Source organism: Pteropus vampyrus, unplaced genomic scaffold (assembly GCF_000151845.1).
Source record: "Pteropus vampyrus isolate Shadow unplaced genomic scaffold, Pvam_2.0 Scaffold55, whole genome shotgun sequence".
Lineage (NCBI taxonomy): Eukaryota > Metazoa > Chordata > Mammalia > Chiroptera > Pteropodidae > Pteropus > Pteropus vampyrus.
In genome coordinates, this window is record NW_011888836.1 from 9,000,373 (window position 1) to 9,021,131 (window position 20,759).

Consider the following 20,759-nt stretch of genomic DNA (forward strand, 5'->3'; position numbering starts at 1 on the left):
CTCTGAACAGAGAAGCAGTAAAATCTACAAAACAGAATCACATTTTAATGCTTCATTTAGAAATGAAGTTGAGGTTTCACTTTTACTTCTAAGTCTTTGCCTATTAGCTCATTTATATGAAATGACATATTTCATAGCAAGAAAAACTGGAATAGTTAAAAAGGGCACTTGGAAAAAAACCTGCAAGAGTATTTAACAATTACAAAAGCAACAGTATTTACCGGTTATATATCCGTATTACAAGGTTAGGATTGTCTATAAGTCCAGGGTTCTCTGCAAATTCATGATAAGTAATGATATGCTCCATGAATTTTTCTGCAATGTAAAATAATAATGATCAATTTGGTTAGAGTTTAAATTCCCAATATCACAATACTCTCTGCATTAAAGGGATTATAGGATAAAATAAAATGTCCTTTTTAAATTTTTTTTTTTTTTATATCTATTAAAAACACAATGTTAAGACACTTTTCTTTCCCCAGGACAAGAAAATCCACTTTCTAACCTTCCCCTTCTCCATTTCCACCACTCTTTCCCTAGTTAAAGAAGAAAGAAAAGAAAGGAAAAGAAAGCAAACAAGGCAGCCTAAGAAAAGAAGAGGAAGAGAGAGAGAGAGAGAGAGAGAGACACAGAGAGAGAGAAAACACTCAAAACCAGGACAAAGAGATATGCCAGAGACTTTTAGGAAAGGAAATTACAGATGTGGCCAGAGAGAAAGAGGAACACACACACACGCATGCACATGCTCTATAACTAACAAAAACTGTAAGTTTCATTTTTATCAAAAGGAGAAACTCTTTACTGGCAGGCAACTGCATAACAGGAATATTCATGGGGGTCTTACAGCTTTAAGTGCATGCTACATTAGAAAAAAACAAAACATTTTACAACTGCTTGGAGAAAAAAAACAAACATACACCAAAATTTGGCTTAGGGTCTATCAAAAAGTAAATCTTAAGTTCTTGCCGAATGAATGAGAATTTTGCATGAATTTTTATACCCTAGTCCTAAACACTCTACAAGCTAAAAAGAAAATTTTCACTGAGATTGTTCCTCCTGTTAATTTGTATATTATTTACTTTTACTTGCCATTTCTGCCTCCTCCAATAACAAACTCTACACATAAGTTTCCAATACTTTTTTTAAAGTGTAAATTTTATAATTTATATAACTTGTAAATTTTCCACTCCTCATCTCCTATATATTTTTTAAGTGAAGCCTTATGAAGATTATAATAAGAAAGTGACCTATTTGATTTTGTCCCTGGAAGGAACCACTGGCCATAATACACTCTTAATTTCTTGCAAAAAATAAAACAAATAGAATTAAGAGATGAGGAAGAAAGAGGCATAATGAACACCCTGTGACCCCAAGAAGAAAATTATTAGGAAAAAAAAATTGTAAGGCTCAGGGCACCCAGGCTGTCACATGCGAGCCTTCAGTTGCTCTGAGGGTGAGAGAAGACAAAAGATGATGCTAGTCATAAAAATAAATCTTTCCTTAGAGGAAAAGCAACCAAAGGCCACCAGCCAAGTTGAGAAAATATTAAGAAGAGTTTAGTTTACAAAGGAAGGTAAAACCAAAAATGCTGGAGAACTTGGGACAGATGCATACACAGATGCTCAATCCACATTGGAGGTCTCTAAACTACATCTGCTAAGCTACTTCCTTTCTCCTGGGCCAGCTCTCAACACCGAGACAGAAAGTAATTCCTTCTACTTTTTGCCAGAAAGACCATTTACTCAGTGAACAATCAATTTTCACAACTTCAAGCCCTACGTTCCTATCTAAGGTTCACTGTTTTCCAGGAGGGCAGCTGGGCCCCAGTCCCAGATATTTCAACAACTTCACAGAAGAAAAAATGACATAGTTTGAGCTGATCCTGGCTGCTCAGCAAACGAGGCAGCCTAAGACCTCTCAACCTCTTATTGTGAAGTGACAGCCTTCAAGGCACACTCCCTCGCCCAAGCTATTTATATGTAATGTCACCCAATACGAGATATCTTAAGCAAGGGGCTATGGGTCTTTCATTAAAGGGAGACACCTGTTAACTGCACAATATCACTAAAGGATTTAATACTCCGAAATGGCTAAACAGCAGGTTTTCAATCAAGTGATGACCAGGCTGCTTTCTCAAGTGAAGGTAGGGCAAGACTGCTAAGTGTACCTTTAGAAATTTCTCCGTTCTCACTGAGGCCCCCACAAAGGGAGAGGGTGACATCGGGCAAGTCCATGGCAGAATCCGAGAGGCACTCAGTGCCGCTATCAGCAGCTGCACTTCCCACAGACTGTGGGGACTGGGAGCCAGAGAGTGTATCAGTCTCAGGCCACTGCCTGGAAGTAGGGTCCAATTCGCTGTGGGCAGGGGACAGGGAAAGAAGAATTTGCTTTATTACAACTTCCTGTATTCCCAGCTTACTAAATGGTTCTCTGATGGCTCAAACCAAATAACATATCCTCTTTATAAAGCAGTAGATTAATCTACGATCAGTCTCTTCTTAGGTAGCATTAGAATCACATAAATGATAGTAAAAAATAACCTATTAGCACTAATGAGGAATTAACTGTGAATATAGTAAATATGTCATGAAAATCACTATTAAGTTATTCACAATAACACAAACATTTCAACTATAGCCTTTCTGGTTTTAATTAAAGGAGTGAAAGAGTTATAAGCAGTTATTTATATTTCCATGAAGAAAATGACAGGGTAATTAAGAAAAATCTGATGTCTGGAAACTTTATCCTAACTTCCTAGAAAAAGCTGTGGTACTATATACATCCTGTAGAAAATTACTATAGTCCAAGGCTGTATTATTTTTAAAAACAAGACTTTTCTAAATTTATCTGTTACTCCAGAAAACAAAGAAATTAAGCCAGAAAATATTCTCAGAAAATATTCTCAATACAAAAAGAAATGTATTGAGAAATAAACTAGAAATAAACTGTTTTTACATTAGAATGAGGGCCTCAAATAAATAGGCTATTCAATGTTTTCATTTTTTTAAATGAGGCACAGAAGCCAGGTTTTAGATGGTGACGCTAAGGGAATCTTTTTTGCAATGGAGCATTAAATTTGAGAGAAAAAGAATAAGAAAATGGCATCTTAAGTTTCTTAGTCATGAATATTTATTGCTCTACACCCTTTGAATGGATGTCACACTGAAATATTGTTTTAGAATTTTCCAATTCTTTTATTTAGAAAGCCAATATATTTAATGTATGCAATTAATATATGCAATCCAGTGTACTTATATGATCTTTAGGAAAAAAAATCTCACATTTGAGCAATAGGTGGCAGCAGAATACAGATATGTCATTAACTAGAAAGCGGTTTGAAAAGCTATTGTTTTGCACTCAAACAGAAGATTCAGATTTTTGGGAATGTTCTCTCTTAATAGCAATGCACAGCCATATCACAATACTGAGATTTACTCAGGTTCTCTTCACTGGAAATGGTAAAAAAAAAAGCCACAGCCAATGTAAGGCAGCAAAGCCTGCTGTTAGGCTGGGGTTGAGGGGAAGACTGACTCCTTGGGTAAAACACAGACAAACCCCTCATTTTTCCTGGGCACACAGCTAAGTCCCAGTACAGTCAGGTGTGGCCACATGACCAGATGACTGAGTTGATGTGAACAGATGGGGTGTGCTGTGCCCTTCCCAAGAGTGGCCCCTGATAACTCTCCCATGTGACCCCCTCTCCTGTTCCTGTTGAGGATCTAAAGGGATGGTGAAACCTCCAGGTAGAAGGAGCCTGTGCTCCTGAATCCCTGTGTGCAAGGCCTACCAAACACCAGCACTTGAACAATTCGGGTTTGAACTGTGCAGGTCCACTTAACAATGATCCTAAGCAGTCGAATTATAATAGAGCACAGTAAGGTCCCATTCATTATTCACTTGCCCCATTTTTTAAAAGGAAAATAAAGAAATCTATCTTAGGAATTCCGATGTAAGTAAATGATTAAGGACTGGAAAATCTGAAAGAAAGTGATAATTCTAAGACAGTTCACATTTTAACTTACTTATTGGAAAAAAACTGAGCAACGGAGGAGTTCCAGTTCTCTCACCTTAAAAATCCAACTATTACTTCAAATGAAGTAAATATTCAAGACAAATTTAGAGAACTATTAGGAAGTTTTAAGGACCTTCCAAAAATATCTAAAAAATTTAAATACTTTCATATCAATCCCATCTATTTTAAATAAAAATGAAATACGTTTTCCAATAATTTATTTAAAAGTGTTTAATTATGTGTGTTTATGGTTCGGTTATATTCAAATCATTTCCATGGGGAAATGTTTTTGGTAATCACAGAATGTATTTATAATGGAATTTCCCTAGGAATGAAAATGAAGTTGGGAAAACAGTATGAGTATATCATATCTGAGGTTTTAGAGTTATTTAAAGGGGAATATCATGAGGGAGAGGGAGGGGAAGTGACAAGAGGTGAGAGCTCTGGGGAATGTGGGGTGCACAGGCCAGGTGGAATGGTGGCTCCCCAAAGCCACGCTTGAGTTCAGAAAAAGCTTGGGAGCTCAGACTCACTGAGGGAATGAAGGTATTCTTTGTAAAATGTTTTTGAATAATGACAGATTACTTTTAAGACACATAATAAATAAATATTAACAAATTTTCCCAAGCATGCTGAGTTTGCATTAATGACTGTAATCAGTGCTAATCTGAAGTCATGTCCATTTGTATACCCTTATGTAGGTTTAACTAGTGTACCTCTTCTCATCACATCAAAAATTTCTTCATAAAAAGGCAAATTATTAGTTTCAAATCACTACTGTCGAAACAACATATGAACCATTTCTGAATTTTCCAAATCTGAAGCAATCATCTAACTTAAAGGACACTATCTTCTCACTCCTTTCTCTCTGACAAAATGTTTTGCTCTAGAAATAGCTAGAATATCTCAGAGCTGTTCACCCTTTAATATACAAGGAATACACTACCTTTTAGGGAAATAAAGAGCTGCAACTTCAGGTTCTAGAGCCTTTAAGTCATCTAGGTAAATATCATCAGGTCCCTGGTGCTGGCTTCTCTTATGGACACCTGTTTATATATATATAAAAAAAAAAATGCCTCAGAGATAAGAACTTAATTACCATTCTTCATTTACAACTCTGCAAGGAAACAAAGGTTTGCAAAACAATAAAAATGACCATGATTTGAACTGGGCTTTATTTTTTAAAATGTCAGATAACCTTTTTACTTGTGTTGGTTTTCAACCATCCATGCCAAAGGAAGTGAAAATGAGTGTTACATGAGGTATATGACAGTTGCTCAATAAACATACACTAATTTACTCATTCATTTGCTGTTACATGAATATTCCTAGCTCCTAAATAATTTATAATTGATAATTTAAAAATATTTATAGTACAAATAAGCACGACTAGACTTGATGAAATCACCAGCACTAAGAAGCCCTTATTCTAAAACCATAAGGGAAAGGTTGTTGGGGAATAGGATATTCACATAACGCCAAAGTATTACCTTCTAATTGCAAAAGGACAAAAATCCTTTACAATGGATAAAACTGGCAGACCATATTTTAAATAAGTGATCACATTTAGCATCACTAATAGTGATATGGTCTGCCAGTTTTATCCATTGTAAAAATCCTTTACAAAGGATAAAGTATGGTCTGCCAGTTTTATCCATTGTAAAGGATTTTTACAAATCCTTTACAATGGATAAAACTGGCAGACCATACTGGCAGACCATACTTTAAATAAGTGATCACATTTAGCATCACTAATAGAGACATTATGAGATACAATATAAAGTATTCAATATATCCCATAATCTTCAATTAAAAAATAAAAAATCTAATTATTTAATTAGATCTAATTAATCTAATTAAGCCTCTAGATCTGTACTGCCCACTACAGTAGTCACCAGCCATATGTGACTAGTAACTTGAACTGTCCTAGTCTGATATGAGGTATGTAAAAATGTGTAAAACACACACCAGATTTCCAAGACTTACAATAATAATGTAAAATTGCAATAATTTTTATACTGAATTACATGTTAAAATTATAACAGTTTGGATTGACTGGCTTAAGTAGAATGTATTACTAAATTTCATTTGTTTATTTTTACTTTTTTAATATTAGAAAATTTAAAATTATATACATGGCCCACATTACACTTCTACTGGACAGAGCTAACTTCCAGTTGAAGGAAATATGGGGATGTTACCTTGAAAAAAAAATCCGATTCATCTAGAATGTAAGAAAGTATACCAGACAATTGGCTGAGCTCTCAAAAGGTCAATATCATGGGCGTGGAGGGGGAAAGAGGTGTAGCAATGTGTATGTTTATGCATGAAGAAGTGTGTGGGGCGGGGAGGGGCAGGGAGGCTGTTCTAAATAAAAGCTTAAACATAAAACCAAATGCAACATGTGAACTTTAACGAGATCTTAGTTTGGAGAAAAAAAACAACAACAAAAAACAGCTAAAAAGCTATTCTCGGTACATTTAGGGAAATACAAATATCAGTTCCTCAACTTGACAATGGCAGTATGGCTATACAGAAAATATTCTTATTCTTAGAAAGTATATCTTAAAGGAGAAATGTCATAAACAAATATAAAGGTAGCCATCACATATTTGAAACACTGGAACAATTTACTATGTAAATTTAGAGTACCTAATGCCGTAAATTAAACAAATGATTACCTTTTTTCTTTGATGGCGAATCTAATTTAGCTGCTGGTTTTGAGTCTGAGGGAGCCTCCACTAACGATGGGTTAGGAAGGTAGTCTGTATCTAACATAGATGAAATGTGAGGCGGCTCAAAGGGAGGCTCGAGAAGATCTGCAGCAGAAGTTGCATCGCTCATCTGCTTACACAAGGCTCTGGGTTTTGGTTTCACTATGGTGCAGACCATTTCTCCCATGGCAGCATCCTTCTCAACTTCACTTATGAGGTTGTCCTCACTGGGAATTACCCGAAAATGGGTATTTTCTGATGGTGTAATCGTAGCAGTCCTAGGATGATGGTCAGATCTCTCTCTTTTGTTGATCTAAAAAAGTTGAATTGTTTAAAAATTAAACCACTTTCAAAGGTGTTTATATAATCTATTTCTTAAGCTGGATGCAGGTAAATGTGATCATTTAAAACAAACATTCAGTAAATACATCATTTGGTATGTGTGAACTACTTCATATTAAAAGTGGGAAAAATAACTGCATTTTGTTCAATATCATTTGTATAGATATCTATATATCTATAGATATAGCTATATATATAAAATTGCTCTCTCTCTCTCTATACATATAATTGCTCTACTATGAAGAGTTCAACATCGAAGAATGAGGAAATGCAACAATTTTTAGATACTAAGAAGGATAATATTCATTTTGAGGGAGAAAACTTGAATGCTACATGAAAATTTAGCCCTGCTTGGACTACTTCCAAGCTTTGTTAAAACAACGTAAGATGCTGAATTATAATGTTGTACACCTGAAACTTTTGTGTTATAATCCAACGAATGTTACTTCCATTAAAAGAAAAAAAAAAAAAGGAAAAGTGGGCAGTCAAGTATCAATGCAATCACAAATATGAGCAAAGTGTGTATTTTTAAAAATCTAGAAGGTCTAAACATATTCTCTGCCAAGAAATAGAGACAGATTAATACCATATGATTTCACTTATATGTGGAATCTATAAAGGAAAACAAACGAACAAACAAAATGAAACAGAAACAAACTCATAGATACAGAGAACAAAGTGATGGTTGCCAGAGGGGAGGAGGTTGGGAGATCAGGTGGAAAAGAGGAAGGGAATTAAGAAGTACACACTGCCAGTTATAAAATCATGGGGATGTAATACAGCATAGGGACTAGAGTCAATAATATTGTATGACAGATGGGCACTACACTTATTGTGGTGATCACTTTATAAGGTATATAAATGTTGAATTGCTATGTTGTACACCTGAAACTAATATAATATTGCACATTAACTATAATTTAAATTAAGAAAATAAAAAAATATAAAGCAAAGTTAGGTTTATTCACATACACAAAATAAAATAAAAGCAGTCTCTCAATAAACAAATATGAAGTGCAGCTTTCCAAGTCTTTCTTCTTTCATTATGAGTTGGCAAAAATGCTTTCACAATCAATTTCCTATTTAAAATTTCAGTGTGGAAATTTCAGTTTCTTTTAGGTACCTTCAAATTTTTCCTTACTAAAATGTTAATTAACAACCAATAATATTATTTACTAAATAGAAATACACAAAATAATGCTAGATTCCATCAGCTGTAAACACAGGGCAAACATGAAAAATGTTTACTTTGAATTTACTTATGTGACCACATGAGGTCACTGTCATCATTTATGTTCATATTAGCTCACACAGAATATCCTTTACTCATGGATGAGAGACAAACTCTGTAGGCAAGTAAACTCTAGTACCTTGGTGGACTCTGGAAACCCGCCCCACGTCCACTCCATGTGGGATTCGGATCTGAGCAGGCTCTCGGCGGGTTTTACCTCCAGCTCTGAATCACTCTTAGGACACGCTGCTGGGGAATAGGGACTGCAAACATAGTTCAAAGAAATGTGATGACTTTACAGTTAGGAACTTCAGTCTTCCTGAGCTCGACAGATTAAAAGAAATATAAATTTGAATATATATTGACTTTATCTTGCAGACATACTCTATTAATGGGAACGTCGATTATTCCTCTTGAGTTTAATAATAAAAACAATACCAACTAGTATTTATTGTGGACTTGCTAGGTCCTCTATGAACACTTTATATGCATTATCTCAATTGATTCTTACAAGAAATCAATAAGAAAGGTAATTTTACAGGAGAGGAAAAATTAACATAATACATGAGAGAAGCTGGATTTGAACACAGAACAAAGTTTGACTGCATGTTTCTTCACAATGTTATCCACAGTTATAGTTAACTAAAAGATTAAAACCAAAGCATTACAGAGGACCAAATTCTATACAAATTATACAGACATACAGTGACCAACATAGTAAAAGTAAGATTAAGTTTAGAAACAAAATAATTATTGAGAGAAAAGGTCCATATTCATGTTAAAAGTACATATTCAGTACCTATACTATATGAGAGAAATGAGAAATATCATTAGAGTCCAATAACAGAAAAGCTCTTTAATATACTTCAAGAAATTGAGAAATCTCAAAAATACTTACTTGTCCAAAGGGGACCAGTCTCCGTCAGATAAGGGGTAGTGATCTCCGGAGTGGAAGAGCAGAGGCTCCTTATATTCTTCTTCCTTTAAGGAAGCATTTGAAGATCCTCTGTGAAGGGCAGGGAAGAAAGGGACAGGAACGACACTTAATGTCAGCTTAAAAATATTCCCCAAATCTACTAACACATTGTCTAAATGATACAAATGAAGGTGGCCAAATAATTAATAACTAACCTTTTTAAAAGGAAAACATGACAGGGAGGGATTCACTGATGTCACCCTCATACCCTACTACAATCACTATTTAAATATGGGATAAAGAGAGGAGGAAAGAATGTGATTAAAAATTACTTTTTACATCCCTTAGAAGTAATTGATTCAAAGGCGGGATGAAAACTAAGGCTTTATGTATATTTCATTAACTCCTTACAAATCTGAGGTAGTAACATCGTATGTTCAGTTATTAGGTAATTAAGGATCTAGAGAAGTTTAGTAACTTGCCCAAAGTAAAAAAGCTAGTAAGTCTCTGAATTCAAAATAAGTAAGCCCTTGATCTTTTCACTACACTCTCCTGTGTATTACAAAAATAGAATATCACAATGGACTACTGGTTACCAAAAGGATGGGAGAAAATAAAAAATAAAGTGTTAAAAAAATTACGTATATATAGTATGAAAAATAAATAAACTGGCATTAAAAAAAAGAGAATATCAGCTGAAGACAAGAGCTATGGCTCAAAATTTAAAAATACCCCGAACTCTTAAAAACAAGAATTTATTTCCTCTTTAGCCCAAGCATTACCTCAGAATCTTTCTTTACTTAGAAACTACATGATGAGAGTTGTGAAAATGATACAAAAATATGATAAATGCTTTTAAAATTCACACACAGATCTTGGAACTTTAGGTGGCTGAACTAATGCTAATAAGGTTTTAATTAATTTATCCTTTGGTTTTCTTGAATTTGCAGAGTTACTGTAACTAACTTGCTATATGAACTTAAAACATCCCTCAGAAGCACCTTTAGTTGGAAATTTATCACTTGTTCTATTTCACAGAGTCAACGTGAGATTCATGTGGTGTGCCATGTTGAAAGCTCTAAATCTAAAAAGTATAAAGTATAAAGAAAAACTGAAAAGTATAAAGCACTATACTGTACAAGTTTAAGAGCATCTCATAGAAAATTCAATGTTCTACCAGGACAATGTTAAAGGTAAAATAAGAATATCTGTATCACTTAATCTGCTAGACTAAAAATAGGTCAGGGTAATACATACTGTCTGTGAAAAGTCTGAGGCTGCAATGAACACAGGTACATATCTTTATCAATAACAGTTTTCATATTTTTAGGGTAAATACCCAGAAGAGGAATTACTGCGATCATGTAGTAATTCCAATCTTAGTTTTCTGAGGATTCTCCATACTGTTTTCCATAGTGGCTGCACTAATTTCCATTCCCACAACCTTTCCAACCCTTGTTATTTTTTGTCTTCTTGAATGATAACAGCCATTGTAACAGGTGTGAAAGAGTATCTCACTGTGGTTTTGACTTGCCATTCATTATAACTAGTGACGTTGAACATCTTTTCATATGCCTGTATGTACTATGGTATCATTTACAACAGCCAAGACATAGAAACAACCAAAGTGTCCATCGAAAGATGACTAGATAAAGATATCACACACACACACACACACACACACACACACACACACACACACACACACACACGAATGGAATACTATTCTGCCATAAAGATGAAATATTGCCATGTGCAACATGATGGATCTTGAGGGTATTATGCTAAGTGAAGTAAGACAGAAAGAAAAGGACAAAAACTGTATGATTTCACTCATGTGGAATATAAAACAAAAAAGAACAAATGAACAAAACAAAAACTCCATAGATACAGACAAGAGAATGGTGGTTACCATAAGAAACAGGGTAAGAGTAGGGCAAAGTGAGTAAACGGGGTCAAATATATGGTAATGAAAGGAAACTAGACTTTCTTTGGGTGGTAAACACACAAAAAAGTACACAGACATCGATTACAATCTTGCACACCTAAAAATCGTAATTATTAACTAATTTTAATAAATTTTATAAATTTATTAAAATTTATTATTATTAAAAAATAAAAGTCTTAGGCTCCCTGCATTTGGCTCCCAGACATAACTTGTAAGCAAGTCTACTTTGGTTGCTTAAAAGTAGAGGCTCCTTTCTGATAGTGTGGTCTCTAATCCTCCATTGTTATTGCTGGGTATTTTAAGTATTTTCATCAGTTCCATATTTACACTCAAGACTGTGCTACCACACCGTCCACTTTGAAAAGTCTCTTCCCTCCAAAAGGCTATTTATACCTACAACCACGTTTTGAATACACATAAATCTATCCATCCTCTCTGAAAGGACAAACAAGACTTCTGTACCATACTTAAGCCAAAAGTCCAATTTGAGGAAGAAGGTACAGGGACTCATTAGGTACAGTTTATACAATGCCTTGTGTAATTTAAAGCTCTTCTATTTCAACCAATGAGTTTCTTCTAGCTTGTGCAACAGCAACAAGCATGATTCTGTCTTTTATCTGCCTCCTTCAAGGAGCCTCCATTAGCCTTAATCCTGTAATGCATGAAATTCTTGAAAAGTAAAGAGTTTAAATAGAATGCTGCCTAGCAAAATAAAAACTTATTTTAGGTATCTTCTCTGGAAACAATTTCTTTCCTAAATGGTAGAGGCTCAGGAAGGTAAGATATTTAAGAGTTGCGAATTCCAATACCAAATAATTCTAATCTCACAACTGCAAAAGCAGTAGAGTTTCTATTTTTTCTCTCAGATTCTTTAATGTGCCATTTAATATGCTGCTAATACTTTTGACCCTAAATATCTTCCACCAAATTATTTTAGAATCTAAATGCTGAGCTGGAAGGGGGCTTGCAAACCATGTAGTTTAATTCCATTATTTCACAGATTAAGAAAGAAAAGCCTGGAGTGACCAGGAGGCCACTGTTCCACAATTGGAAGTATAACTGGTTCAGTCTCCTACCTTTTAGCTCAGTGCTTATTTTAGTGCATATAGACCTGAACTGTTATGACTGTTACATCTTGTCTTTTCTTTTTTAAGTCCTGATTTCTATTGGCTGCATAATTAAGATCCTATTTTAAGGAAATTTCAGGAAAGAGTTCCTCCAAGTGACGGCATCTATGATTTACTGGTAACCTAAAGAAAAAGCAAACCACTAAGTTTGTGAAAATTATTACAAGGCTCTAGCTTACATGTGTTCTGACAAGCAAGATTCTGGCTCAGAGAGAGAAGCTGGCAACCATGTCGCTGTCAACCAAATCAGCACACTGACAGATTTGGTCGATGCAGTGTTTCACACAATCTGGAAAAGTAAGGCATCCACTAATATTTATGCAATGCACATTCACTTGCAATACGCATTTACAAAATCCCTTCAGAATAACAATCCCTGTGCATTTAGTAGATGACTGCCTATGTTTCGGAAATGTTTTCACTTCCCAAGCTAAAACTGTAGGTTGTCCAAGCATTCTAAACTTAGCTCTATTATGTTATATAACAAAGGATTTTGTTGAATACTCATCAAGAAAACTTTGAAAGTAAAAGTTTTACTTCAGTGTTCTTTCTGGTGCATCTTAAAAGAATTTTAGTTGACAAAAAATACCACAATTTAAGGCACTTAGGGAGTATTACAGTGCTAATCCAAATAAAATTTAGATGCACACTTCAAGTTTTTCTCAAAAGAATGTTTCTTGCCCACTAAACATTTTAGGAACTGTTTACATGTTCCTTATAGCACCAAAATCAAGCAATAAAACATCTCGAAGAGTCTCCTAGTATACTCTCTCCTAAGAAAGGGAAAGATAAATAACCCTTAAGAGATTAAAAACAGGAAGAAAAGAATGATAAGTGTCTGTTTTTTAAGAAATTGTGGTACTTTTTATTAGCTTAAAATTCTGTGGGACTCAGTGATATAAAAGGAGAGTTTAGAGCATTTTAGAGCTCTTCCTAGATAGTACTTTGATACTGACAAAAAAGATTACCCAAATTTGTTAATTTATTTAGGATTTAAGATTTTTATAAGTATAGTTTACACTGGTCTGTAAAGTCTAAAGTATTTTTTGCTTTTTGCCTTTTGTTTAGTTCTAACACTAAACAAGAATCTGCATTCTAGAATTGAAATCAAAGTCTATATTCAGTGTTGGAGGGGAAAGAACATCATAAATATGACAACTGATGAGTAATAAAAGATAGGCAGAAAAAGAGTTCATGTATTAAAAATTACTATCAAATGTAGAATTTTGTTGCAGAATTTACAACCCAGATTTTAAAGTTTTAGAAAACATAAGTAGCAATCAAGATTTTCACCCTTAAAAACCCCCAAAACAAAAACCTCCTTTCCTCTTCAACTTCCTAGGATGTTTTGATGATAAACTCAAAATGACAATTCTACAATTCCTCAAGAACAGGTGAGATACCAAGCACAAAGACCCAGAGAGTTGGCAAATATTCCTGATGTTTATACCTGCTCACCCGGGGGCAAGTCACTAGTTCAGATCCTCCTTGAGATGCTTTATTTAGCTTTTAGAAAATTACTGGATGAAAAGACACATTGCCAGTCTGTTCTGAATGATATTTTAGCACCAAAGCAGGATGTCTGATGGCAAATTTTGTACAGTTGCAGAAAGAAAAAAAATGCCACAGCTTCTCACTTCACCTGCACTCTTGCCATAGTATGGATGCACACCTGGCACCTGCACAAGGAGTCCTCCCAGACCAAGAGCCCTACCTCACTGACTGGGCCCCCTTGTCATCGTCAGAGCTCAGGTCCACATCCACGGTATCTTCTGCAGCAGGAGAAGCAGCCTGATCTTCCTTCTTACTGTCCAGTTTGCATTTCTTTCTCCTTCGTTTCTTCTTTTTCACAGAACTTGGAGTGAAAACTGTCTCTGTTTCCAAGATGTGTGATATGTTGGAACTCTGAGATGGTCTTTCATTTCCACCTGATTTCGCCAAAAGGGTGTCAATATCTTTAAAGAACTGATCTTCAGTAGGAATTGGTGAAGTGGCAAGGTAAGCAGGAAGTTTTTCCTTAAAGAGAATATGGAGAAAGAAAAGTTGTCCATGGCAAACTGGACAGTGAATCAAAATAATAATGAATACTTTGCATATCTATATACTCTGCATAGTAGGGAATACATAGTTTCTAAAAGTAAGAAAGTCATACTGAACTAGGGCACTGCCTGCTCTATTCGAAATAGGTCTTTACTCTTGCACACGGCTCAGTGTTAGCTCATTTTGGTTCATGTAACTGAATACATTTGGAGAAACCATTATGACAAGTCGCATGGAACACATGAAAGCTATAATTAAAGCAGAGCCAATTAAATTTCTATAAAGAGAAGTTCAAAGCAGCAGCATTCTCAGGAAGTGTTACAAAGCACTCTGTCAAGAACTTGCAAAGAACAGTAAGAACAGGACAAAGTAGAAGGCAAGGAGCAGGAACACCCCATCAGATAAGGAGCAGAAGGACAAGTAAGTGAGGAACTATGGTAAAATTTAGAGTGGTTAATGCTTGTGTTTGTCAAATTAATTGAGGGTGAGAAAGGCGACTGTAACAGAGACAATACTCTGTACCAAATGAAATTAGTGGATTTTTAAATCAAAGTATTTATTGTTTTAGGAATTCAAAAGAAGAAAATAAGTCTCAACAGTTAGAAATAATTAAACTCTTATTTTAATATTAAATAAATAATCAAATCTAGCGTTCAGGGAATTCTTAATCATTTGCTTTATTCTTTTGTATCATGGAGGAAATGAAAGGTAGATATAAATTAACCTGAGATGATTCAGAATACTCAAGTTTTAAATTTGAGTATTTAAATTTATGTGAAAACAAGTAGGTTTCCATAACTGTTTTAAATTTGGCTTTGGTAAACATATTACTCTGAAGCCAAAGTTTAATTACCCAAGCAAAATCTGTGTTCACCAGCAACATACACCTAGAGAGAAACAGTGACGATAGGATATTATCCTGTAAGCCGCTAAAGCACCCAGGTAACAAGCTGTGGCCTCTGACTTCCAGGGCCTTTTAATTCAATGGTCTTTGTTATAAAGTTTACTTGTAATTCTTAAAAGCTGTTTTGTCTCTGGTAATGTTTCCTAGTTCTATTATAGCATTGTTTGTGGTATATCCATACTATGGAATACTGAACAGCTATTAGAAGGACAGTTAGATCTGGAACTACTGACTTGAAAAGGATATTGATGACATATAGTTAAATGAGAAAAATCTGAGAGAAACAAAAAGCAAATAAATGGAAGCCAGATGGGTTTTGGTAAAATTTATTCCTCTTTAAATCATGAACTCCTAGAGAGGGGGGCATACTTTATTCGTAGTATATGGTACAGAGCAGTGATTTCAATGTTGTCAGATGAATTAACTTTGTATATTTTTTTTAATTTTAAAGAGAAGTACACTTTACTAAAGAAAATGTGGCCCATCAAGTTATACATGGTATAGGGAAAAAAGGCTAGAAAGTTAACACTCTCCAAGTTGACCTTGCTAAATAAGCATAGTTTTAAATGTAATCAACAGAACTGATCATGAGAACCAGTTAACAGACTATCAATAACCAGTCTTCTTCCTTGTTGATTTATGTAAAGCCTAATCAGTGTTATCGATTATATGTGATTTTAAGAAACACATCAAAAAAATCTTATTCCTGTAATAACTCAATCTTTTATTCTGCCTTTTGCCTCTTTCTGATGAGGGAAATTCTGTTTAGGTCAAGTAAATGCAAACAAGATAATAAAAACAGGTAATTCAGGTACTAGTAAAATACTAGTCTGGTGAGGTTCCCTTCCATAATCATATTGTCTCAGTGTTGCTTTACATAGTAGTACTAAGGTGCTGACTTCTCTCTAAATTAAAAACGATCTCATTCTGCTACTGTTTATTTTTTTGGAAATTTTTTTTTCTGTCAATTTGACATTACACTGAAAGATCGTGTTCAACACCAAAAAAATACTAGTCCTGTATCCTTAATAACTTGAAGTTTATCATTTTTGCTACCTGAGATTTTATTCTTTCTGATGGAAGATATAACACTGCTTTCTAAGAATTTTTAAAAAGATTCACAATAAATCCATCAAGGACAGTTCACCATGATTCAAATCAGTGGATACAAAGGAAGGAAAAAGTAAGGGAGAGATTGATATTGATATTGTGTGTGTGTGTGTGTGTGTGTGTGTGTGTGTGTGTGTGTGTGTGTGTGTGTGTGTGTGTGTGGTGGTGGTGGTGGTGGTGACAACAAACTGCTTTCTTGCTGAAAGAAGCCAAACATGCAATTATCTTAAAGGGTATAGGCCAATTAATTTAAGTCCCCTGAGATCATAATAAATTCACGTGACTATTCACGTTTTCCAAGTTTAAAGGTCACATGTATACAAATACGCAGTGTTAAGAGATACAAACACCTTAATTACTTAAGCAAAACTCAATGTATTCAAGTCAAGGTGTAAACTTTAACAGAAAGAAAGCTCATTAAAGTAAAATGAAAATATGTGCCTTTCTTTTTACAAAAAGATGTGCTTTTTGTAAAAAACAAAAAAAGCAAATACAAAGGCCTTCTGCATTCTCTCTGTGCTCTGAACCTGGAATGGAGAAAAGTTCCTCACTCTTCCATCTCCTATCTGACAGCTTAGTTCTTCAACCTAAAACTAAAACTTGCCTAATTCAGCAATAATCATCTGTACAATTAACCAGGAAAACTGAACATTTCTTTTTTGGGGCATGCACCAGAGGCATGAACAAACTGTGTAATGTGAATGCGACCAACTAGGACTTACATATTCCTCTTCGGTCTCCTCCACAAAGAAAGCTTCTCCATTGTCACCTAATTTCATGTGAAGATCCACTGCATCACCATTGATTTCTATATCAATCTAAGAGGAGAAACAAATTTAGCATTAAGAGTCTTTTATTGGAGCTAAACTAAGCCTAAATTCTGAGTTCTCAAACCAAACTTAGTATTAAGGTTTCTAGAGTGACAGCCCCAGAAACCACTGTTATCTGTCTCACATCCCATCCCTAAAAAACCAAACAGATCTTGGTAGGATGGGGAAGGGATGGTAACAAGGGACTGAAAGAAAATATTTTATCATCTATTTTTATTAACTTGTAAACATTTTTAATTATTTAATTCCCAAATGTCATAAAATGGGGAAAACATCCTTGTCAAGAAACATTTGAACACTTTCAGGGTTATATGTAGCACAAGTAGATTTCACCTTGTGTTGTTCAGGTAACACAAATTAGTCTTTAGGCAACAAAGGAAAAATATTAAAAATATTTTGAGAGATGGCATCAAGTTGGAATAAATGTTTCCCAAGGTGATTATTTTAAAGAGGATATTCATTTTGACATACTACTTCTAGTAAGGTGGTTTCTAAAACAGCACTTATTTCCATATATTCTTACCTCCCACATTGTAGCTTAATCTTGCTCAACATATATGACTGAGATGTTAAAATAGAAATGATTTACTTTTGAGAAATATTGGCTATAGTAGATGTTTGACTTGGCATGCTATTCTTTTGTTAAGAATATCTCTGGTGTCCTATGGGTATCTATCCATCCCCTATTTCTGATCATCTATTTCAGGTGTAGCTTCAGAGAGTGCAGGTCGGGCTGTTGTCCAACCCAGGCCAATCAATATATTCCACCCCCAGCTATAGTGACTGGTCCCCAAGATATATGTACTCTGACAGGGAGACTAAACACTGACACTTCTTAGGAAAGAGAAGCTCTCTTTCCACTAAGGCTGTTAATAGAAGTAAACCTGCAGGCCATCTTATGTTAGAAAGAACATATACCAAGGAAACCAGAGCTGAGAGGTGGGGGAAGAGAGAGTTCTGATAACACCTTCAAAGACTCTAAAGAAAATCCTGATTAATTCAAATGCTCCTGGACTTTAGTTATACAAGCCAATAAAATCCTTTTTGCTTAAGCTAGTATGAGGTGGATTTTTGTCATCTACAATGGCAACTGCCTTATCTAATACACTGGGTTATTTAACTTTGATAAGTAATCAAAGCATCAGTTTTGTGTTAAATCAACAAAATATGTAAAAATATCAAGTACAGGTTTATCTTCTGAAATTAAACTGCTGCTCTACGAAACATACTGGGAGTACTGGTGCTCTATCAAATGAGAACATACTAGTTACAGTGGGGGAACTTATGATACGGCATCTCTCTAACCAGTGGTTTTATGGGGATTATGATTTCAAGTTCACTTCATAGGTATGAAAATTGGGGTTGTAGTTTAAAATCAATGAATTGCTTTCCCTGATTGAAACTGACCTAAAATAAGACAAACAGTTGATCCAGATTGCCAGAGTATCTCAGGGCAGACATGGTTTCAGTTTTACGGTCACGGAAAAGCTATGTTTTGGTCAAATAGACAAACTTCTTCCCAAACATATCTTTTGAGTTTCTGGGATACCAAAGGAAGAAGTGGAAAAGAAGAAATGTTCTTTTTTTATCCTGTGTCTCAACAGACTTCAATTAAATTCAAGGGTTTGACAAAATATTTAATACAACAATTTGTGTAACATTGTACAGAAACTATATTCCTTTCCTAATTAGAGGCCTACAGCATGCAGAAAGAGGTATCTTACCTGCCTAGTTGCCACTGCAGATGCACAAATGCTTATTATGTATATATAAGTTCTGTTTTGAAAGGCCAGAAGACTTATCCAATTTGATCAAAAACCCAGATCACAGCAAACAAACAAATAAAGCCTTGTAAGTTGTTTTACAAATAAATCCTTGTACAACTAATGGGAAGTTTCAGTTTGCTGCTGATTCTCCTAAATCAGATACAGCCTGAAAGTACTACAGCTCAGTGTTACCGGAAAGAAAATAAATTTCAAAGAAATAAACTGTGACTAAATACTGTTTGCAAAGGAAAGTTTCAAAGACACTAAGTAAACTGCAACTGCTTTTGGTTTCCAAAGGGTAACTCTGAAAAGAGGCCGGACCACACAAACCCTGCTCCCCTGAAACGTGGCTCTCCAGAGGAACACTGATTTTGTTATAGAAAAATGAGATGTTTGTTTTGGGTGGGGAGAATATCTAGTTTGTGAAAGCCAGAAAATTTTTTCTTTCACTCTCAAAATAACCTAAATTTAATTAAAATAGAAGGAAATCTCTATTTTAAAGAATAAGATCACCTATGTGACATAGCCAAAATCTGAAAATAGATGTTTTCAACTTATACCAGTGGTCCTTTAATGCTTCTGGTTCCAGAAAATGGTGTGGATCTTTCGTTGTGCTTTAAAATCCTGACAAAAATCTCCATCTATTGTTTAAGTAGATACTATGGGGCAAGAGTGGCAATAAAAATACTACTATGTACCTGAAGAAGTTTTATTATTAGCTCAATTTTCTGACTTGACATCAGATATCCTAACAAACTTTCCAGTTGCTCTATTACCTGAAGGTAAGAGAATGTAAGAAAAAGAAAAGCCAATAGGATTACCATCTCTTTAAAAGAATCTTCCAATAAAAGATAACCAGCCTATGGCCTGAGAGTTTGCATTTCAGTCATATTTAGAGAAAGTCTTGGTATCAACAAAATTTAGATTACAAATAATATTTTACAGCTTTGTCAAAACAATCACATAAATCTGGCATTAATTTCGTTTAAATAAATGTTATGTATTCTAATCTCAGTCTATTCCATTCAGAATGGAATAATATAGTTGTTATGAAGGCATTACCCTAAATATTTTAAAGTGCTATGTAAGGTAAAGGAAGTTTTTCTAAATATACCCAACATCCTTATTTATAACTCTAGTTTCTCTGTTCTGCTCTTCTGAGCTGCAATACATAGCCATTATGAAAATAATTTTCAGCCTTTTTTTCCCTTGGAGAGACTTTCTGTAGTAGGGCTTTTTAAATTTAGAAGTAATGTCAAAAAGCAATACATAAAGGTTGACCTTTCGTATCAGTGTCTTTAACATCCTACAGGTTTAAAATAAATAAAAGGCCCAGAAAGCGCACAGTAATGGTTTGTTTATTCATTGCCACCACCTAACTTCATCCTCTGGGAAAATAGGCTGTACCATGCACTCACCACTTTCTCTTTAGATCTCAGGACTCCCAGCTTCCCAAACCGAACGTGAAAAGGCGAACACTGATAGGTGCCATCCTGCTGCCGCACCACAATGACGTCGATACACCCAGACAAAGTGGCTTGGTTAATGCCCTTGTAGAGCTCCTTCACAGTGACGATCACCTGCCCAGCCAGCTGTCCCACATAATTCATGGTTTGAGACTACAAAAGACAAGAAAAAGTGAGATGCAATGTGGATCCGATGACAATGACAAAGAAAAAACCGAAGTGACACACAGAATTGCTCATTTGTACACCAGATTATGTATCATTAGTAACCTTGGTGATTTTAACCTAGTCTGATGCTACCACTGCATGGACAATCCTAGATTTTTTACATTTGAGAGGTTGTCCTAGCCAGG

General features: G+C 34.9%; 1 protein-coding gene across 2 annotated transcripts in view; it reads right to left on the reverse strand.

The window, feature by feature from the left end:
* Positions 1 to 20,759, reverse strand: part of LPIN2 (lipin 2) — a 77,012-nt gene that overhangs the window by 10,755 nt on the left and 45,498 nt on the right. For both annotated transcript variants that reach the window (XM_011360484.2, XM_023530838.1), the window contains 9 exons: positions 20,359 to 20,559; positions 17,067 to 17,162; positions 14,005 to 14,306; positions 9,198 to 9,305; positions 8,439 to 8,562; positions 6,694 to 7,039; positions 4,959 to 5,058; positions 2,168 to 2,355; positions 222 to 315 (listed from right to left, as the gene is read on the reverse strand). In XM_011360484.2, coding sequence (XP_011358786.1) covers positions 222 to 315; positions 2,168 to 2,355; positions 4,959 to 5,058; positions 6,694 to 7,039; positions 8,439 to 8,562; positions 9,198 to 9,305; positions 14,005 to 14,306; positions 17,067 to 17,162; positions 20,359 to 20,550 — 1,550 coding nt within the window. In that variant the 5' untranslated portion in view covers positions 20,551 to 20,559. Of the gene's footprint in view, positions 1 to 221; positions 316 to 2,167; positions 2,356 to 4,958; positions 5,059 to 6,693; positions 7,040 to 8,438; positions 8,563 to 9,197; positions 9,306 to 14,004; positions 14,307 to 17,066; positions 17,163 to 20,358; positions 20,560 to 20,759 lie in introns of those variants that run through there.